Source organism: Protopterus annectens, chromosome 6.part0 (genome assembly GCF_019279795.1).
Source record: "Protopterus annectens isolate FY-2018-M chromosome 6.part0, PAN1.0, whole genome shotgun sequence".
NCBI classification, from domain to species: domain Eukaryota; kingdom Metazoa; phylum Chordata; order Ceratodontiformes; family Protopteridae; genus Protopterus; species Protopterus annectens.
In genome coordinates this window covers 1,324,566,956-1,324,590,319 of record NC_056737.1, presented here as the reverse complement: position 1 = coordinate 1,324,590,319, position 23,364 = coordinate 1,324,566,956, and the positions used below count along the sequence as shown (strand labels likewise).

Here is a 23,364-nt window from a genome sequence, read left to right as displayed (position 1 = left end):
GCCAGGAGGAAGTTTTAGTCGGTATTGAGAAAATTCTTGGAACCAACACCTTCATCCCTTAGAAGCAAATCTTCCTCTTCTCCTCTGTTTAAAAAGGAACTTAACTGGTGGATCTCTACTATCACCCTCAATCAAAGGATGCATTTACAGATTCCTCCACGCGAACAGCATCTTTACACAGATGCATCAGATGTAGGTTGGGGCGCTGTCCTTCATAGTGCCAACATCCAGCACAAGGTGCAGAGGGAATGGTCCATTCCAGAAAGAAGGAACCACATCAGTCTAAATGAATTAAAGGCCCTTTACTTGGCAGTTCAAGCTTTTGCAGTTCAAGCTTTTCAAGGGATCCTTCTGCCAAGCGGATTACAGGTCATTACAGACAACATGACAGTCCTGTGGTACATAAACAGGAAGGAACAAAATCGTACCCTTTTTTGCAGTCTGGTAGTTCAGATCTGGTCCTGGGCAACAGTAGTACAGATTTATTTGCAGGCAGTCTACATCCCATCAGAAAACAACGTGATGGCAAACACCTTGAGCAGGACCATAACACCCTCCCATGAATGGATGCTTCACAGGGAGGTGTTTCTGGATCTAGTTCACAGGTCGGGTATTCCTCAGGCAGATTTTTTTTGCCTCCTCACAGAAAAGACAGATGCTCCTCTTTTGCACAAGGCCTCCCCATCCACAAGCCTGGAAGGTGGATGCCTTCTCCTTCTCATGGGAGGGAATGTTACTTTTTATGCCCTCCCCCCATTTCCATTGATTCACAAAGTCCTCCTGAAAATACAGAAGGACAAACCAAAAATTCTGTTGGTGACTCTCTTCTGGCCAAGACCTCTCACAAGACAAGGGGTCCCTTAATTATCCCCACTTTCTCAGTCTGTGTAGGTGATGGAGTTTTGACCCCCTTTAGGCACCTATATTCAAAGGACGTACTCTCTGTTCGGCAGGAGGCCAGAAAACCAAGTACTAGGAGAAACAATATTTAAATGGAAAAGATTCTCCAGTTTGTGCCATAAGAGTAAACAGGACCCAACTCAAGCTTCTTTGCCACTGGTCCTTTCTTACCTATGTGAATTGCTGCATTCAGGGTTGACTTATTCTTCAGTAAAGTGCATCTTTCTGCCATTTCTGCATGCCTTCCCCTAACTCCACCTCTGACTTCCAGGCTAGATGTCAAGCTGTTTTTGAAAGGAGTCCTTCATATCAGGCCTCCTCGTAAGCCCATTCCCCCACCTTGGGACCTTAACTTTGTGCTGGAAAAACTTACACTAGTTTCCTTTCAGCCAGCCCATTCTTCCACTCTCAAGTTTTGTACTTGGAAAACAGTCCTGTTAGTGGCTTTCACTTTTGCTAGGAGGGTATCCTAGATCCAAGCCCTTATGGCTTCACCTCCCTACCTTGTCTTCCATAAAGATAGACGTTCCCGAAGGACTAACCCTTCCTTCATGCCAGCAGTAGTTAATGAGATCTCCCTAATTCAGACCATTAACTTGCTTGTCTTCTATCCTCAGCCACAGAACTACTCAGAAAGGACCTTGCATGTTCATAGGCAACCGAGGTTCTGCTTAGACAAGACCAAATCCTTCAGACAGCTTTCATCCTAGGGCCCTAGGCAAGGCTGTGTCTAAACAGACAATTGCCTCTTGGATTTCTAAGGCTATTGCCTTTTGCTGCTGCTTTCATAGAAAACAGTTGAATTAATCTGTCAAAGCCCATTCCACCAGAGCTGTTTCCACTTCAGCAGCCTTTTCCAAGGGCATTGATTGCTCTTCTCCTCTGGAGGCAGCAACTTGGTCCTCTGTACATGCCTTCACCAAGCATTACAAATTGGATTCCATCCCAGGGCTAGAGCAGGGTTTGCTAGGTCTTTTCTGCAGGGCCTCATAGACTCTTCTCTCTTACCTGCCACCCACACCACTACCTAAAGAGCTTTGGTACTCTGCCTAAGTTGAAGAATACTGAGGTTCTGCTTAGACAAGACCAAATCCTTCAGACAGCTTTCATCCTAGGGTCCTAGGCAAGGCCGTGTCTAAACAGACAATTGCCTCTTGGATTTCTAAGGCTATTGCCTTTTGCTGCTGCTTTCATAGAAAACAGTTGAATTAATCTGTCAAAGCCCATTCCACCAGAGCTGTTTCCGCTTCAGCAGCCTTTTCCAAGGGCATTGATTGCTCTTCTCCTCTGGAGGCAGCAACTTGGTCCTCTGTACATGCCTTCACCAAGCATTACAAATTGGATTCCATCCCAGGGCTAGAGCAGGGTTTGCTAGGTCTTTTCTGCAGGGCCTCATAGACTCTTCTCTCTTACCTGCCACCCACACCACTACCTAAAGAGCTTTGGTACTCTGCCTAAGGTGAAGAATACTGCAACATGCGAATAGAAGGACATAGAACAGTTGTGTAAGAGCTTATCATAACTATAGATGTCCTTCGCTTCCATGTTGCATTATTTGATCGCACCCACCTACCCCCCTTCTCTTTAACCATGTTATAAACTGGATCCTTCCCCCGACTACTGACCTTGTGTCTGGGAGGGGTTTTTATACTACCTTTTACAACTCCTATTCCTGGGGGCTCTTTCTATGCGGCAGCCAGTTCTGATTTGGGTACGTGCAGACATCACAGATGTAGCCGGCATCAGTTTATGGCTCTTGCATGCAACATCGCATGTAGCCCTTCTTTCAAGACTTTGGTATACTGGCCAGGTGTCCGGTGCTGCAGGCAGCAACTCCCTAAGGTGAAGAATACTGCAACATGGAATAGAAGGACTTCTATGGTTATGGTAAGTGCTTACAAAACTATTCTTTCTCTTCCAAGCTTCCCATGATACTGCAACTGTTCTCACTGGTCCCGTAGTACTTGTCACTGGTCTCAAGGATGTCACCGTCAGTACCAGATATGGCCGAGACTTTGATGTCCCCATAAGTATGTGATGTGTTTGCACTGATAGTCTGATATCAGGCCTTCCGTCAAAGTCTGTTGCCAGTATTGCTACTGCCCGTGTTCATGATACCTTCAGTCCAGCTGACCATAGAGTGCTTCTCCAGTGTTCTGATTACCCTCTGCTTACAAAAATGCAGCCTCCAACACTCAACCAGAGTAACCTTCTTCTGTGCAGAATTGAACTCCAAGGATCAGAATGCATACCTTTCCCAGAACAAGATATTTTTCCTGATTAAGTATTTCCAGGGCATTTTGGAAAAATTACTGCATCAACCAGGAAATCTTTCTGGGTCTTGGAGTTTGTGAGCTTTATATATACTCATGCTCCCCCTAGCCAGACTTCAGACACCTGATGACACCACCACCACTCCCTAGTTCCATTTTCCCCTGCCTCAGGAAAGAGCTGTCTTTGTGAGTACAAGGCAACTAAGGAGTCCTGTCCCAAATGCAGATGGGTACTCAGGTTCTCACCACCGATGCTTCAGACCTGGCCTGTAATGCTCATTTGAGAGACATGATTGTGCAAGGCGGTGTGAAGGGTGCATTCATGAAAGTCTCAAATTATGACAGTCCAGAAAACACTAATGGCATTCAATACAAAATGGAACCCAGTGACCCTCTTTATAAGGACAGATGATACTACAGTGATTGTATTTCAACAAACAGGAGGCTGCCAATCCTCTGCCTGTGCAGGTTGACCATACAGCTGTGGGAATTGGCACAAGGGATGAACCTTACCCTTCTGACTCAATTTCTTCCAGTGAGGGAAAATTGTTTTGCAGACTTGTCAAGTCAGCCCCAGACTCTCAAATGAGTGCATGCTCAAAAGAGGTGTTCCCTCAACTGACATACAAATGGGGTATGCCAAAAGTATTATTAAAAAAACTTTGTCAAGCTACTATTTGCAGAACAACACACGAATCACTAAAACGCTCAAATTTAATAAGAAGCTTTCGGGCTGTCCACCCTTCATCAGCATATAAAACAATGAATATTCTTTGTTTTAAATAGAGGTTAAATTAAAATCACATGATTCAGCCAGCTTACCAAATGCTTATTCATACCTAACAATTAAAGCAATAACATTCAATTCCTATTTACATTTAAAATATCTAAACATCAAATACTTTAAAAAACATAAACTATAAAGCATGATTTATGTATAATATATAAATAATTCACAAAGAACATCAAATGAATTATAAACTTCCTTCAAATATTGTCTCTCTGTCTTTTTACCAGTACTGGCTTTAAGCTAACAGTACTATTTAAGCCTTTTATTAAATTTGAACGTTTTAGTGATTCGTGTGTTGTTCTGTATGCCAAAAGTAGACATTTTTGCCTCGCACCAAAACTTGGCAACTCAAAGATGTATGACTGAAGGCTCCATACAAGGGAGACTAGAGAACAGATGCCTTCTTCTTCTCGTGGACAGCTCTTTCTCTATGCCTTTCTTCCCCTACTCCTAATCCTCAGAGTACTTAAAAAAAATGTAGCATTAGTTCTCCATTCTTCTCAGCATGGCCAAGGATGAACCTTTGTGGCTACTGATGAAAATGAACCTCCTCACCCAGAACCAAAGGACTACGATTCACCCACATTCTTAACACATGTATTCATGTTAAGTACATACATAACTGTACTTTCCACAATCAAACACCTTAACGTCAACTCAGTAACTTTGTGCCTCAAGCATCTGTTCTCTCTCCAAAATGTAACTGCCCCCAAACCCCAAGAATGTGTTGAATACCTAGCACTTTGAAACCAGGGTCTGATATGTCAATAAATTTAGGTTTATTTTAGCAGCAGACATACAATTTTTTTCAGTCTTCCTTCCCAGAGTTTGATAGGACCGCTCATTCCAATTGAGCTTTCTTTAAGAAGCAGAACAAACAGTCTCAACAAGGTGCAGTAAACTGAATGTAAAAAGCAGTGAGGTTCAGAAATGAATGGGAGAGCCTCTGAGTATGGGACAGTCCAAAAAGGCAGATTATATGCCCCTTCAGGTATCCCCCCCCCCTTCCCACCCTGGAAGTCACCAGAGACCCTCTTGATATCAAGGATGCAACATTTTATAAAGAGGTACATTTTTCTCAAAATCTTGGGCTTAGTTTCCCTTAGTTGCATCAGATAACTTCAGACAAGTGGGTTATGAAAATTATTCGCAAAAACTACAGTTGACAGTTGAAATACCTTCTTCATTTTCAGGATATTCCTCTTCATCACTCAAACCAAATATATTTGTTTCCTAAAGTCCTGGAATAAATGTTTTTTTCTTGGCCATCAAATTACTTCCCCTGGAACAAACAGGGAAAGGATTTTATTTACCAATCTTTCTGGTGTGAAAGAGAAAAGGAACTTGGAGACCAGTCATACATCTTTCTTTTTTTAAACATTTGCATCAAAGTCCCAAAGATCAAGATGGTTTCCATTTAGTTTCTGTTACCCTTTTCCCTTATCTCAGTTTTCTTGTTATCTCTGGGTTTAAAATAATGCTCATCATAGCATCCCATTTCTCAAAGACTTTAGACTTTTTTTTAAATCCCTGTATTGAATTGTCACCTGTGACATAGGCAAACTTGCATTTATATTTTATTAAAATGTTCGCATTTACAAATATTGATGTTCTTCATGTTTCACTGTTGCAGTCATAACTGTAGGGTGATCCTGCCGGCAGGCAGCCCGAGGTCGGCCAGAATCCCAAAGTCTGGGTCCGGCGTCGGCTGTACCAGCAAGCACCCTGACGTCAGAACGCAGAGGTATAAAGCTGACAGCCGACGCCATCTTCTCCAGTCTTTCTTGCCGTGCGGTGGAAAGCAGCTCGCAAGTCGTTGGTTGGCGTTTTCAGACAACGTGCTTTGATTGTCGTCGGTCCGAAGTTTTCTACTTCTCTTCTCAAGCTAAGTACCCCGTTGGGGAAACTTTTTTCTTGCTCCTCCGATGTCAGAAAAAGTTAATAATTGTATATCGTGTGGAAAACAAATACCTCATAAAGATTTCCACTCTTACTGTCTACCTTGCATAGGCCCTGACCACGACGTTTCTTGCTGTCGGTTCTGTGCCAGGTTTAATTCTCGCACTATCAAGCGTAGGTACGATTGGGCCTTGAATTATTTCGGTAGACTATTCAATTATAGGATGTCGTCGGATACTTTACAGACAACCGGAATTCAAAAGAAACGCAAAGACAAGGATAGGCCTCCGAGGTCCAAACATGATATTTTGCAGCCGGAGCCAGCTTCGAGTTCGGCGGTCGTCAGTGAGGCGCTTTTGCAGCCCCTGTCGTCCGCCACTTCGGAACCGATGGCCGACACGGACTCCCATGGGGAGCCTTCTAGGCCTAGTATTTTAACTGCTGCAGGACCTTCGGATGTCGCCCCTTCAGATGGGTCCGGAACCGCTGTGCAGGTACCGGCTTCTGAGGGGGTTTTCAGGCCTTCTAATATCACTATTTCTACAAAGACAAAGGCAAGGTCAAAGACTCCTGTTAAACCAAGGGTTTCTTCACAAGCTTCCTCTGATACAGCTCCCAAGTCCCAGAAGCAATTACTTCGGATGGCTGAAGATTTACTTACAATGATTAGGGGTTCTCACCCTCTTCCAGAAAAAAGGCCTAGACAGGATATTCCTTATGATTCATCTGATCAGGCTTCTGTGTCTTCTGTCTCTTCCTCTGACCAGGATTATTCTTTTCCTCCTTATGAGGGTTCTGATGCAGAGGACTCTATTCCCTCTGCTTCTCCCCCTGAATATTTCTCTTTTGGGGGAACCTTACATGAGACGAGAGAGCATTTTCATTGGGAAGGTCAGGATTACTCTGCTTCCAAGAAGAGACTTAGGGAATTTCTCCTCCTCCCTCAACACAGACCTTTGGCTATTCCTCCTGTACTTAATATTGTGGATGATGCTTTTTCTGAAGCTAACCTAAATCCTGATTCCTTGCCGCCTGCACCTTCTAAGCCGGATAGATTTTACAGAGTCCCTGACTCCCTTCAATTCTTATTTAAGAACCCTTCTGCTGATCCTGAAACCATTTCTCAGGGTTCTAGGGCTGCTAAGGCCACTTCATCTAAAAATCCTATTCCCTCTGAAAAGGATTCTCGTGCCTTGGACAGGTGGGGCAAAAAGGTTTACACTTCTGCTACCCTTTCTATTAGAGCTTTAAATTGCCAGTTTCACATGTTCAAGTGTCAGCAATTTCTTTTGTCTCTTCTAAAGCAAAAGCTCTCTACCTTTCCTGCATGTGCAGAGGACAAGGAATTACAGGATGTATTGCATGCAACTGAACAAGTTTGCAAACATAGTTTACATTGTGGTTTTGATGCCTTAGAAGCTTCTTGCAGGGCCGCAGCCTCTGGTACTGTTATCAGGAGACATGCTTGGCTTTGTGAGCAGAATTTACCAGAACAGGTTAAGGCTAAACTGTTAGATGCCCCTGTTCAGCATGATGTTTTATTTGGATCCAAGGCTGAGGAGGTTATGGAAGAAAAAGCAAAATCTGTGCAGACTGTTAAAGATTTTTTACAAGTTCAGCCTCCTAGATTTTCTAGAAATTTGCCCTCCAAAAATTGGTCCTTTCCCACGTCTGACAGGCCTCAAAGGGGAAGATATAGACGCTCCAGAGGTCGGGGGCAGGCTCAGGCCTCTTTATAGGTCCAGACAATGGGCTGCTTCTTCACCTAGAAGGGGAGAAGACAGACCTCAATCACAAAAGAAGCAGACCCAATGACTCTCTCCATTGGGCTACAGGTCCTCCTTGCCTGGAAGCCCCTCTCGGAGGAAAACTTTCTCTTTTCTACCAAAATTGGACTCATATTACCCAGGACAAATGGGTTTTAGACATGATTTTAAGAGGCTACAAATTCCACTTTCATACTCTGCCAAGGTCTTTGGGTTGGCCCGATCTGCCAAAACATCAATGGTCAGAGGCCTTAAATCAAGTGGACGCCTTATTGGCCATGAAAGCCATAGAACCTGTTCCACTTCCAGAGATGGGAAAAGGTTTTTACTCCAGACTATTTCTGGTCCCGAGGAAACAAAACTCATGGAGACCTATTCTGGACCTCTCAGTGTTAAATACCTTTCTGGAGATTCCAAAATTCAAGATGCTTACTCTGCAACAACTTCTTTCCATGCTCTCCCAGGATGCTTGGATGGTGACATTGGACTTGAAGGAAGCCTATTTACACATTCCCATCAGACAGGAACGCAGAAAATACCTCAGATTCAAGGCAGGTTCGAGACACTTTCAATTCTCTGTACTGCCCTTTGGCTTATCTACTGCGCCCAGAGTCTTTACCAAGTGTCTGGCTCCAGTAGTAGCTTATTGCAGACTCCAAGGAATTCAAATTTACCCCTACCTGGACGACTGCCTTATTCAGGCGGACAGCAAGGATCTTTTACTTCAACATCTGCAGTTTGTTCAGCGTCTTCTCCTACTACTGGGATTTTCAGTGAACACAGTCACATTTGATCCCCTCTCAACAAATGATCTTTTTGGGAGCTCTTCTAAACACAAGCTTACAAAGGGCCTTCCTTACTCCAGAAAAACAAGTACAGCTGGCATCAATTTTCAAGACCTTGGCTACTTTAACTCAGCTCACTGCAAAGAAATTCCTGCAGGCTTTGGGCTACATGGCTTCTTGCATCCTGTTGATTCCAAATGCAAGGCTTCATATGAGAAAACTTCAATGGTACCTAAAGAGTGTATGGTCTCAGCATTACCACAGCCTGGAAACAATGATACCTCTGATTCCCTGCCTCCAAAAGGAGTTCCTTTGGTGGTCCAGGGCTTGTGCTTTAAACGAAGGGAATCCCTTTCGTCTACCTCATCCTGCTCAGATCATAACCACAGATGCCTTGGATTATGCTTGGGGAGCTCATTACCTAAACAATTGCCAGCAGGGCTATTGGACAAAGAAGCATCTTCCCTGGCACATCAACTTGAAGGAAATGTTGGCAGTCCAAAATGCTCTTCTAGCCTTCCAGAATCTTTTGCAACCAGGACATCTTCTGATTCGCACAGACAATACCACAGTCATGTGGTATATAAACAAGCAGGGAGGCTCTCACTCGTACCCCCTTTGCAGACTAGCCATGAGTTTATGGGACACAGCTCTAAATCTGAATCTGCATCTTCAAGCTCAATTCATTCCAGGAAAACAGAATCTCTTAGCAGACAGCCTAAGCAGAAATCTTTTGGATCCTCACGAATGGATGCTAGACCCAACTTATTCAGCAGGATTATGAAAGTTTGGGGTTGCCCTCGGATAGATCTGTTTGCATCCCATCTCAATCAGCTGCCTCTCTTTTGCACCAGGTCCTTCCACAAAACAGTTTGGAAAGTGGATGCCCTGTCTTTCAGCTGGAGGAATCTTTCGGGATACGCCTTCCCTCCTCTTCCTCTTCTGCCTCGTGTGTTACTGAAAATAAAACAGGACAAACCCAAGATTATCATTTTGATAGCTCCAAATTGGCCTCGGCAGTTTTGGTATCCAACTTTAAGATACCTGTTCTTGGAACCTCCATGGATTCTGCCTCTGTTTCCTTCTCTTCTGTCCCAGCATCAGGGTCAAATGCTACACTCTCAAATCAAGACTCTCTGCCTGCCAGCTTGGCTCTACAAGGGCCTTTGATTCCTTCTGCTTTTCCCAAACAAGTTTTGGATGTTCTCTTAGAAGCTAGGCGCCCTAGCACTAGAAAATCTTATGCTTCTAAATGGAAAAGATTTTGTATTTGGATGCGGGATCGAGGTTCTGATCCTCTTTTACCTGACATTTCTTCCATTTTACTTTACCTCTCTGACCTTTTGCTTAAAGGCCTCTCCTTTTCTTCCATTAAAATCCATGCTTCTGCAATCTCTGCTCATTACAACACTGATCCCCCCATCTTCTCTCACCAGCTGGTGAGACAATTCTTGAGAGGGGCTAAGAATTTAAGACCTCCTAGAACTCCTCCTGTTCCTGCTTGGGATCTTAATTATGTTTTGGAAAAACTTACTTTACCTCCCTTTGAGCCTGCTGCTGCTTCGGATATCAAGTTCTTATCCTGGAAGACAGCTATTTTATTAGCATTGACTTCTGCCAGAAGGGTGTCAGAGTTGCAAGCTCTCATGGCTGAGCCATACCTTATTTTCCACCAAGACAGAGTTGCCTTGAGGACCAATCCTACATTTATGCCTAAAGTGGCTTTAAATCAGACTATTCACCCCCCTACTTTCTTTCCAAATCCTCAAAACAAAGGGGAAAGGATTTTGCATTCATTGGACGTACACAGACAACTACGGTTTTACCTGGACAGAACTAAAGATTTCAGAAAATCTGATCAGTTGCTTATCTCTTATGCCTCCAGTTCTCTAGGCAAGGCTATCTCTAAACAAACTGTTTCCAAATGGATTGCCCATGGGATAAGGTTTTGTTACTCTCACTTTGGGAAGCAGATTCCAGGTACTGTTAGAAGTCATTCTACTAGAGCAGCTGCCACTTCTGCAGCTTTTCTCAGAGGAGTTCCTACCAAGGACATTTTGGAAGCTGCCACTTGGAATTCAGTGCATACTTTTTCTAAGCACTATAATCTCCCTTTGTATTCTAAGTCTAGGGTAGGTTTTGCCTCTGCTGTCTTGCAGGGCCTTCTGGCTGCCCCTTCTTCTGCATAACCTCTTCACAGCTTTGGGATTCCACCCTACAGTTATGACTGCAACAGTGAAACACGAAGAACATAGTACAGTTGTGTACACCTACCATAAATGTAGATGTTCGAGTGTCTTCACTGTTGCAGTCGGTGTTTCCCTCCCACCAATCCCCTCTTATCTTCCTCTTCTTTTGTGGTGTATTTGTGTTTCCTTTTTGGACACCTTTTGGTTATTTTGGGGGACTTCTGACATCTGGGGCAAGAAAGACTGGAGAAGATGGCGTCGGCTGTCAGCTTTATACCTCTGCGTTCTGACGTCAGGGTGCTTGCTGGTACAGCCGACGCCGGGCCCAGACTTTGGGATTCTGGCCGACCTCGGGCTGCCTGCCGGCAGGATCACCCTACAGTTATGACTGCAACAGTGAAGACACTCGAACATCTACATTTATGGTAGGTGTACACAACTGTACTTTATATATCCTGTAATCTAGATAACATTACATAAATTATTCTGTTCTTGCCTTCTCGTAAACCTCATTTCTCCTCCAAAACCTTTTTCTGCATGTATTATTCCCACAGCTTCCTTTGTTTTTCTGTGTAATTTACTCCTAGCCTTTTCAGAAGATCCCACCTCCCTTTCTTTTATCTGTTACAATAGTCACTACTTCAAGTAGAATTTGTTTAGATTTTGATTTCCATTTTCTAGGAATTTATTCTTTGGCAGCCACCAGAATTAAACTTAACAAGGTCTTATTTTGTCTAATCAATTGAGAACCTGTATCCCAACTCAAAAAATAATTTCTTTTGCTCATCCAGTATTCATGACAGAGTACTCTGCTGGGAATTTGCCAAGTCATTACACTCCCAAAACATACATTCACAGTTACCTCTTTTTTCCCCATTGCACCTCCAACATTTGCCGTCTACCTGAGTAAAAATTCTTCCACTTACAGTAGCCTTTTTTTAATTAAAGTAGAGGTGGCAACAGTAGCCTTTTTTTAATTAAAGTAGGAGAATGCAGAAGGACCTGTGGAATTGCTCCCTGCTGTTTTTCTTGAAGATGAAGGGAACGTGGGATTGTTTTTCTCATAATGCTCACTCTATTTTTCTACAACTGTGCTGTTCCCCTCGTCTTGTCCATATTTAACTTTTTGTTAGCTGTAGAAAGTCCATACTTAAGTTTTACCCATTGACTCCTTTTTGTGTTGTTCAGGGGTGCCTCTGGGGTTCTAAACTCTTGTATAACCAGAGTCAAGGAAGTAAGCGCCTCAGTTACTTCTGGGGATATTTAGGCTGAAGACCACAGGGCATGTCATGCTGCCTTCATCCTAAGCACATTTGGTGATCTGCCTACCAAAGTCGGTATGGCTGGATGGGTGGCCGCATATTTTCACTAAGGGTATGCTGAGAAAGTCTACTTAATGGGGGATATTTGTCTTCCACATTACTAGGTGATTTGGAGTAGTGTCTTGTTGGCCTCATTTGGCTTCAAGCTTAGTAAAAACCTGGGATTTATAAAAAATGATCACACAAATGGTGCAAGCAGCTGTCCCTTAAGCTGTATGCCAGATTAAGTTCTCTGGCAGGAGGAGTTAGGCTGACTATGGGATGTTTAGAAGCTCTGGAAGTTAAGCCTGTAGAGCGTACATCTGTGAAGGGTCATTTCTGATGAATAGTGAATGCTGTTGTGGTGATTCTTCTGTTTGAACATCTACTGTTACGGTGAGTCTGCTGTTGTGGGGAATATGCTCATTCCAACTTTACTTGAATCTTAAACAGTTTTTGGGGTAGAATTCTCAGGTGAGCCTCCTTTAGACCTCATTGCCTAGTACACTGTTAATGCCCTTTTCTGTGAATGGATTTTATCAACTTTCTTTGGCTGTCTTTGTATATTAATTGGTTGTTTTGTAGATGCTATGCTGTGTCAGCCTAATCCCAGTTCACAATCTTTTTTTTTTTCATAGTAATTGCATGGTTTCAAGTATCCTATTTTTTTCTCTAAATCTTTAGGGTTTTTTAATACTATAACAGGAATGGACCTCATTCCTAATTCAAGGTAGTGTTAAAATTCATTAAATTAGTATTGTTTCAGGCTTTGATGTTTGCCAAGAGTGTTCTTCTCAGTACCTACAGTGTACTCAGAATTGCCTCTTGATAGCATATTTAAGTATGCTTGAGAAAGTATTTTACAACTCTGGTGCACCTTCTACCGTTGGAGCTATCTGGGCGTGTCTTACGCAGTGCTCAAATTTCTGCTTCCTTAACCTGTAATTGTTATAAACTCCATCTCTGAAACATCCCATTTAGTTTAGCTTACTGCATAGACACCCAAATATGTTTCAAGACGGTTTCAAATGTGGCAGCAATATAACTAGAGGTTATTGGACAGTACGTCGTTGGTAATGTCACCTACTGTGTCTATATCTGTTTTATCATACCATTTGTAGAGCACTTCGGGCCAGTATTTTTATCACCTGCGTCCAGCATTTCTTGCATGAGTTGGCGAACCTGTGAACCTATCCATAGGGGTGCAGCTAAGAGGAGAGTAACAAGCTGTGAATCACTGAAGAAAGAAGAAAAATCTCTGTGTGGCCTTCCTGCCCAAGCTTGCATCACTTTAGTCCAGTAATCTAGTTTACTGTTCCACTTAAGAATAAGATGCTTTACTTCACTTCATTCCTACATTGTGGTAGATGTACCTTAACTGACTTTTCAAAGCTGGGAATATGAACAGCTGTGTGGGGCAGAGGGCAGGGGCCTGGCAGGAATTTGGAGAGTAGAAGACCCATCAGTGGAGGGTGAGAGGAAGTGGCTGATGACGGTTCACCCATCCTGTGTGTGTGTTGGGTTGGGGTGGTCTCCAGATCCCCCTCGTGAAATTGAGGGTATAATGTTAAGAACATAAGTAACATGGCCACTAAATTCAGAACAGCTACATCTACTACAGACATGCATAAGCCAAAAATAAAAACAAAATGCAGAGGGACAAGTCCCTTATGTCTCAGGATGCACAACCATGGTGAATATGCAAATACAATTTAATAGAAATTGTGTTATATACCACCTCTGCCAGTACAGAGCCAGGTGGTGATTTGCACCAGCAGTTACAACAGTGCATCCACAAACATCAACAATCTTAGGAAAAAAAGGTTCCATCCCATTTACAGCAAATCCAAACAAAAATTCATTGCAGCTACACATGGCAGTTCAGAGCAATTCTGTTTACATTGGGAGTTGCTTAAAATGTTCAGATTTTTAAATGATCTTTTCAAGTGACATGCTCCCCACTATAGCTAATGATATCCTGTACTAGCTGAATTTTGTGCTAAGAGCTGAGTGAAATATTTAGATGCTGACCGCCACCGTGCAGCATGGTGATGTGCTGCAGTAGGATTAGGCACTTGAACAGAAACAGTACATGCTGCATAGCTAGCATTGTGCAGCAGTTCATTGCAGGCTGTGGCATGATTATTAGAAAACAGTACGGCATAAACAGCAAATCCTTATAACTACCTGGATGATGACCCTGCAGGAATAGTAAGTTGGTAGGTTCTTCATATGGTCAGTAGACATGGGAATAGAGAATTAGAAAAAAACTAATTTGAAGAATTAGTCTTGAAAAAAATGTTTCTTTTCAGAAAAATTAAATATTCATGTGTAGCACATTTCACAGCAAACCTGCTGTAATATTCTTCTGTAAAACCTTAGATTTTATTTACTCAAACTGGTGAAATACATCAGTAGCTTGAGTGTAATCAGTTTTGAACTACTGAATTTGTGTTGCAGTTCCAAGATTTATATTTAAAACTATTTTAATATTACAAGGATGGTGCTACATTAATTATTCATAGAGCAAAACCTTACAATTTTGATTCGGTAACTTCTGGTATGTGTGTAGGCACTTGGCTTCTTTTAAGGGTTTTCCAACAGATACATTTTACTTTCTGTCATACAGGACTTAAAGAAAGCAGGACTGTTGATTTTTGCAAACAAGCAGGATGTCAAAGGTTGCATGACTGTATCTGAAATTTCCCAGTACCTGAAGCTAACCTCCATAAAAGATCATCAGTGGCATATTCAGGCATGCTGTGCCCTCACCGGAGAAGGGTAAGATTAGTCATCATTTAATAGCCCTGTTGTCTATTTGACATTTTTTATTCCAACAGAACTGTAGTAATATTTAAAAAGTCTCTGTACCTTGCATGTTATGTGAATTGAAGGAGAATCAGGCTTATAAAACAAGCAATGTATTCTTATTTCTAAACACCGTGATCCTTCATCCTGCAGCCAGTAGGATTCAGTGGTTGTCATTTGTGGCTTTCTGTGGAGGCTACAAGAGGAACATTACTGGATGCATGTGCCATACCTCATTATAAAACCATTATGCTTGTTTTGGCACAGGTTTTGTCTCTGCATGCAAAGCTGAAAGCATCCTTAGGTGCAAAGAAAAAAGGAGCAAGAGGTTTGCAGGCAACAATAGGTATATTAAAGGTATGTTATTTAAAAGACAGCGTCTTTGGTCCGCTCACTAGGAAGAAATTAGTTGCTGTCCATTTTATGTTTGGAAAGGTACTGCTGATACCTGTCACTTGGTTGGTGATTAACAAAAAAAAAAAAAAAATTCCAGTACTTTTTGGCTCCATGTGCTTGCCTGACGGAAAGGAAGATCTGCCTGTCCTTAGCTAGGCATATAAAATCAGTGAATGGAGTTGCTGGAAGTTCTACCTTCCTATTCCATATGGTCATAAGTATTCACTCTGTGGGTTGTGAAACACATAAATGGTCATCAGTAGATCATTGTTGCAGTAAGCCGAGCTATATGGGACACATCTTGTCAAGTATTAGATGACAGGTCAGCTTCCAAATCCTTAGGGCACCTTCCATAAGTCTTAACTACTATACCTCAAGGAGAGCTGTAAAAATCAGTGGTTAGGATGGTAAACTTTTCAGAACTTTATTGCTGTGTGTGCTCTTCCTTGTGGACTTTAAATGATATTAATTCGGCTAGAGCTTCAATGCTAGGTGGATAAGTACCCCACTGAGGACTTCCTTCCATTTTTGTCATTTTCCTTTTCTTTCTAAGGAAAGGTTTATCTTCTGTCAAATATATTGCAGTGGGCTACAACTAGTGTTTGGACTAGTGTTTTTAGTGGTTATCCTGAACAGGATATAACCACCAGACACCTTCCAAAACTTCAAGGGCACCTACCATGCTCCCAAAATTTTATTCATTTCAAGCTAGACTAAAGAAAGAGTGGTTTGGGCACGAAGTCCTTCAGAGCTTTTCTGCCACTGGGGAGTGTTCCTCTTGTAGGCTTTTGAGAATCGATTGCCTTCTAATTCTTTCCATTGTTGGGCAGATAAGATGTTCTTCGTGTTTCACTGTTGCACTCATTACATTTGGGTTATCTGCTTTCAGGCAGCCCTCAGTCGGCCTGATTATCAAAGTCTTGGGTCCTGCGTCGATTTCTGTCTCATCTTCCAAGACGTCAGGTAGTCAGGGGTATAAAGCATGCAGCCGACACCATTACATCAGTCTTTCTTGCCGTGCGGTGCCCAGAGCAGTTCGCAAGTGCCAGTCGGCCGACTCCTGAAATTTTCATTTTCGAGTTTCAGATCTGAAGGCTTCAACAAAGCTAAGTACCCCATTGGGGAAACTTTTTCTTGCTCTAAACCGATGTCAGTAAAAGTTAACAATTGTATTTCTTGTGGAAAGCAAATACCTCCTAAAAATTTTCATTCGTACTGCATTCCTTGCTTAGGCCCAGACCACAACGTCCCTCGCTGTCGGTTTTGTGCTTTTTCAAACCTCGAACTATTCGTCTTCTGTTCATTTTTGCATCTAAATATTTTGGTACTCTGTTCAGTTATCTAGAAATGGATTCGCTAAGCCACCCAACTCCTGACATTCTGAAAAAATGCAAAGATAGAGAGAGACAAGGCCGCATAGGTCCAAAGCTGCCGATGACGTTTCTGATGTTCATCATGCATACAGCTGCAGTCATAACAGATGGGTTTTCCTGCCATCAGGCGTGTTCTCGGTTGGCCGAATTCCAAAGTCTAGGTCCGGCGTCGGATGTCGTCGCTTCTTCCCTGACGTCAGTGCGACAGGGGTATAAAAGAACCAGCCGACGCCATTTTCTTCAGTCTTTCTTGCCTTGCGGTGCCCGAAGCAGAAGCAGTTCACAAGTGCCGGTCGGCCAGCTCCTGAGATTACGAATATTTTTCAACCGAAGTCTTCTTGAATTCAAGTACCCCGTTGGGGAAACTTTTCTTGCCTCAGACCGAAGTCAGACAAAGTTAATTGCATTTCATGTGGGAAGCAAATACCGCATAAGGATTTCCATTCCCTCTGCATTCCTTGCTTAGGGCCAGACCACGATGTCTCGGCCTGTCGTTTTTGTGCTACATTCAACAGACGCACTATTAAGCGTCTGGCGGAGTTCGCCCAACACTATTTTGGCAAAAAGTTTAATTGCATTATGTCGTTGGATAATCCGACTCCAGTTTTGAGTAAAAGACGCAAAGATAAGGACCGATATACGAGGGCCGCGACTTCTACCGACACCACGCTAAAGCCGACTACTGGTGCTCCAGTTCTCAGCGAGGCACCTACGCAGCCCCTGACTACCGATGACACTTCATTAGCGGTGTCTTCTGTGCCCGAGGTCGCAGGCTCTTCGGCCCACACCCCGACTACAGATACCGAAGCCACTCTTGGCGGGGAAACTCAGAGTTTAGACAGGCCTGCCACCTCTCAAGGTGTCTTCAGGCCTTCTTCTTCTTTTTCCATTAAGGCTTTCACTAAATCTAAAGCAGCCATGCATTCTAAGAGACAAGCTCCACAGGGCCCCTCTCAAGGCCCCATGCCTAAAAAGCAGATGCTCAAAATGGCTGAGGATTTGATTACTCTTATCAGGGGTTCTCAACCCCCCTCGGACAAAAGGCCCAGAGTGGAGGAAGAATACCCTTCCTCGGACCGGGCCTCCATTACTTCAGAACATTCTGAAGACCAGGAACATTCATACTCCCCTTTTGAAGATTCTGATGCAGAGGAGTCCATTCCCTCTGTCTCCTCCCCTGAGGACTACTCTTTTGGGGAAACCTTGCATACCTTGAGGGAACACTTCAACTGGGAAGGCCAAGATTACTCAGACTCCAAGAAAAGGCTCAGGGATTTCCTCTTGCTGCCTCAGCACAGGCCTCTGGCTATCCCTCCTGTCTTAAACATACTAGATGATGTGTATTCAGAGGCCAGCCTTAACCCAGATTCTTTACCTCCAGCTCCAGTCAAGCCTGACAGGTATTACCGGGTTCCTGATTCACACCAATTCCTATACAAAAGCCATGCGGCTGATCCAGAAACTATTTCACAGGGTCCCAAGGGAATTAAGGCCTCCACTGCCAAAAATCCATTACCTTCAGAGAGAGATTCCAGAGTTTTAGAAAGGTGGGGGGAAAAGGTATACACCTCTGCCACCTTAACCATGAGGGCATTAAACTGTCAATTCCATATGTTAAAGTATCAACAGTTTTTGTTATCTCAGTTGAAAAGCAAAATGCCACAATCTGAACAACCAGACTTGAAGGAGTTGCAAGATTTGTTGCATAGTGCAGAGCAAGTGGGTAAACATATACCTTGCAATGTGGTTTTGATGCTTTAGAGGCCTCATGTAGAGCTGCTGTTACAGGATCAGTCATACATAGACATGCTTGGCTCAAAGAGCAAATCTTACCAGATCATGTCAAAGCTAAACTACTAGATGCACCTCTTCAAAAAGATGTATTGTTTGGTGTTAAAGCTGAGGAGGTATTAAAGAAAATGGAGGAAAAGGCAAAATCAATGCAAACAGTGAAAGATTTCCTACAGGTACAACCTCCACGTTTCAGTAGAAATTGGCCTTCAAAAAATTGGTCCTTTCCAGCCATGGACAGACCTCAAAGAGGTAGATACAGGCACCCGAGGGGTAGAGGGCAATCTCAAGGATCATTTAGAGGCAGACAATGGCAAGCACCTACACCAAGAGGTGGGGAGGATAGTTCACAGCCATTCAGAAAGCAGAACCAATGACTTTCCCCTTTGCATGCCAAGCAAGGCTCAATTGGCAGCACCTTTAGGCGGAAAACTGGCGTTATTTTTGAAAAATTGGCATATTGTCACAAAAGACAAATGAATCCTGGACATTATAGACAGAGGCTACAGATTCCACTTTCACACCCTTCCAAAAATGAGAGGCATGCCAAACCTGCCACACAATCAAAGGGCAGAGGCACAAAAACAAATTTCAGATCTCATGGACATGAAAGCTATTCAAGAGGTACCTGCACAAGAACAGGGTCAAGGTTTTTATTCCAGACTATTCCTGGTACCAAGGAAGGGCAAAGATTGGAGACCTATTTTGGACCTATCCATCCTAAACACATATTTACTCGTACCAAAATTCAAGATGCTCACAGTACAGCAGCTTATTCCTATGCTGGGCAAAGAGTCTTGGCTGGTAACATTGGACCTCAAGGAGGCATACCTGCATGTCCCAATCAGACAAGATTGCAGAAGATACCTCAGATTTCTTGCAGGTTCAGCCCATTATCACTTCTCTGCATTGCCCTTTGGCTTATCTACTGCGCCCAGAGTGTTCACGAAATGCCTGGCATCAGTAATTGCCTTCTGCAGACTTCAAGGGATACAAATATACCCATATTTGGATGACTGCCTGATCCAAGCGGACAGCAAACACATACTTCTGAAACACCTGGCGTTTGTAATAATGTTGTTGAATTCTCTGGGATACACAGTCAACAAAAAGAAATCAAGACTAATACCCTCTCAACCAATAATTTTCCTGGGTGCCAGCTTGAATACAAACACCCAGATGACCTACCTCACGCCAGAGAAACAAGGGCAAATAACTCATTACTTCAGAAAACTGGCAACCTTCACCAGGCTGACTGCAAGGAAAATCCTGCAGGCTCTGGGATTCATGGCATCTTGCATCCTGCTAATCCCATGTGCAAAGCTGCATATGAGGAAACTTCAATGGTACCTAAAAAACCTATGGTCTCAACACAGCCACAGTTTGGAAACAATTATACCACTGATTCCATGTCTTCAAAAAGAATTTCTGTGGTGGGCTCAAGCATGCCAAAGAAACATAGGTCTCCCATTCTGCAAGCCTCAAGCAAATAAAGTCATCACAACAGACGCCTCTGACTACGTCTGGGGGGCGCACATGACAGATCGGTGCATTCAGGGCAAATGGTCCCAAAAAGAAAAGCACCTACACATCAATCAAAAGGAAATGCTAGCAGTAATAAATGCTATTATGGCTTTCAAAGACCTACTGCATCCAGGCCAGCTATTGATAAGGACAGACAACACCACAGTGATGTGGTACATAAACAAACAGGGAGGAACCCATTCATACCCCCTATGCAGGCTAGCCATGTCTCTTTGGAACATGGCTCTGGAATTAAATCAACTTCAAGCACAGTTCCTGCCAGGCAAGGAAAACACGCTGGCAGACAACCTAAGCATAAATATGACAGATCCACACGAATGGAAGTTGCATCCTCAAGTTTTTACAAAGATAATTCAAGCATGGGGAAGGCCAGACATAGATCTCTTTGCCACCCACAGAAATTTCCAATTGACAAAATTCTGCTCAAGGACCTTTCATCCACAGGCCTGGAAAGTGGATGCACTCTCTTTCAGTTGGACAACAATGACAGTTTATGCCTTTCCACCGCTTCCTCTGCTGCCCAAAGTTCTATTCAAAGCCATTGCAGACAGACCAAAGATGATTCTCATTGCTCCAGACTGACGAAGACAACACTGGTACCCACTCCTGAGGAGCCTGACGCATTCCCCACCATGGATCCTGCCTCTAATGCCTCTTCTACTGACTCAACACAACTTCAAAACTCTTCAGTCAGCTGAAAACACTCAATCTAGCCGCATGGAGGATTCCTTAAATTCACAACAGACCCTACTCTCCAAGGAGGTTCAGGATGTCATTTTGGAGGCCAGAAGGCCTTCTACTAGAAAAGTCTACTCCGCAAAATGGAAACGGTTTTGTGCCTGTAATCAGAAAAAGGGTCAGAATCCTGAAATACTGAATTTACCTCAAATATTACAGTACCTAGCTGAGATGCTAAGCAGTGGACTTTCATTCTCCTCCATCAAAATCCATGCCTCAGCCATTTCTGCAGAATACAACACTGATCCTCCTTTATTCTCTCACCCTCTCTTAAGACAGTTCCTCAGAGGGGCTAAGAATATAAAACCCCCAAGGAAGCAACCGGTACCTGCTTGGGACCTCAATTTCATTCTAAAAAAACTGACCCTGCCTCCTTTTGAGCCAGCTGCTTCAACAGAACTGCAATATTTGTCATGGAAAACGGCCTTCCTTCTGGCTATCACCTCAGCACGCAGGGTTTTGGAACTACAAGCCCTCATGGCTGTGCAGCCTTTCATCATTTTCCATCAGGACAGAGTTTCCTTACGAACCAACCCTTCTTTTATGCCAAAGGGTAGTATCCAGGGTACTTACCTACCTTTTACCCTAATCCACAAAACAAAGGGGAGAGACTACTACATTCCTTGGACATTCACAGACAGCTCCGTTATTATTTGGACAGAACAAAGCCTTACAGAAAATCAGAGCAACTCTTTGTGTCCTATGCTACAGGTGCTCAAGGGAAGCCTATTTCCTAACAGACAATCTCAAAATGGATAGCCCACTGCATTTGCTTTTGTCACTCTTTTCATGGTAAAACTGTACCTACAGGCATCAGATCTCACTCCACAAGGGCCACAGCTACCTCTGCAGCTTTCCTCAGGGGGGTTCCTACCAAAGATATTTTGGAAGCAGCCACTTGGAGTTCTGTACATACTTTCTCCAAGCACCATCACCTACCATTATACTCCAAATCTAGAGCGGGCTTTGCCACTGCAGTCTTGCAGGGCATCCTGGCTCCTCCTAGTTCCAGTTAGTGCCTACCACCCCTTCTTTAGCTTTGTGATTCTACCCATCTGTTATGACTGCAGCTGTATGCACGATGAACATAGTACAGTTTTGTACCTACCATAAATGTAGATGTTCGAGTGCTAATACAGCTGCAGTCCAAGTTTCCCTCCCTCCTTCCCCTCTTGGGACAGGCCTAATTGCTAACACCTCCTCATACAATATGATTGGGGTATTCTTTTATGGTGTATTTGCTTGCAACTACTGTTTTTTGATTTTATTGCATTGCATTATTACATAAATTTATGTTTTGCCTTCCTTCTGGGGGCACCTGACATCTGGGGCAAGAAAAACTGAAGAAAATGGCGTCGGCTGGTTCTTTTATACCCCTGTCGCACTGACGTCAGGGAAGAAGCGACGACATCCGACGCCAGACCTAGACTTTGGAATTCGGCAGACCGAGGACCCGCCTGACGGCAGGAAAACCCATCTGTTATGACTGCAGCTGTATTAGCACTCGAACATCTACATTTATGGTAGGTACAAAACTGTACTTTAAGTTAGTTGCCAGTTCGCCGGTACTCAGTGAGGTGCTTTCTCAGACCCCGATACCCACTACTTCAGATTTGCAGGCCTCTACTGAGACCCATTCAGAGTCCGGTATGCTACGGGATGCTTCTTCGACTGTGGAACCTGCAGATGTCTCTACCTTGGATGGGTCCGGAGCCGTTGTGCAGGCACTGGCTTCTGAGGGTGTATTCAGGCCTACTGACTTGCATATTAAACCAATGCCATCTTCTTCCAGGCCTAAATCTCGAGCCACGACTAGAAAACTGACGCCCAGACCGCATGGCCAAGCCCCTCTGCCTAAAAATCAAATGATAAGAATGGCTGAAGACCTTATTACTCTAATCAGGGGAAGCCACCCTTCTCCCTCTAAGAGACCTAGAACTGATTTTCCGTCTGATTCTTCTGATCAGGATTTTTGAAATTTCTGTTTTTTCTGATGACCAAGAGTTGCCCTTATCTACCTATGAGGATTCTGATGCAGGATTACTCTTACTCCAAAAAGAGGCTTTGGGAATTCTTACTCCTACCCCAACACAGGCCTTTAGCTATCCCTCCTGTACTGGACATTATAGATGATGCCGTCTTGGAATCTAGCCTGGCCCCTGACACTTTTACCCCTGGCTCCCAGAAAACCTGATGGGTATTACAGAGTACCTGACTCTCACAAGTTCCTCTTTAAGAATCCTACTGTGGATCCTGAGACCATTTCACAGGGACCCAAGGGCATTAAGGCTACTTCTGCCAAAAACCCTACTCCCTCTGATAGAGATTACAAGGCCCTGGACAGATGGAGTAAGAAGGTTTACACTTCTGCAACTTTGGCCATTAGGGCCTTAAACTGCCAGTTTCATATATTAAGGTATCAGCAGCATATTACTGGATTGCTTAAACAGAAAATTATGTTGATTCCTGACTGTGCTGAAAATAAAGAATTACATGATTTAATGTATTCTGCTGAACAAGTTGGAAAACATACTTTGCAATGTGGTTTTGAGTCATTAGAGGCATCTTGCAGGGCTGCTGTCACTGGGTCTGTACTTAGAAGGCATGCTTGGCTTAAGGAGCAAACTTTGCCAGGTCATGTTAAAGCTAAATTACTGGATGCTCCCTTAAACCAAGACCGCCTGTTTGGCAACCAAGCAGAAGAAGTAATTAAAAAGATGGAGGAAAAAGCTAAATCTATGCAAACTGTTAAAGATTTCCTGCAAGTACAGCCTCCCAGATTTAGTAGGCACTGGCCTTCTAAGAATTCA

The 23,364-nt window shown here is 43.4% G+C and overlaps 1 protein-coding gene across 1 annotated transcript in view; it reads left to right on the top strand.

Annotated features, from left to right (window-relative positions):
* ARL5A (ADP ribosylation factor like GTPase 5A) overlaps positions 1–23,364 on the top strand; it is a 413,163-nt gene that overhangs the window by 297,962 nt on the left and 91,837 nt on the right. The window contains exon 5 of the mRNA XM_044074900.1: positions 14,533–14,684. Coding sequence (XP_043930835.1) covers positions 14,533–14,684 — 152 coding nt within the window. The remainder of the gene's footprint in view (positions 1–14,532; positions 14,685–23,364) is intronic.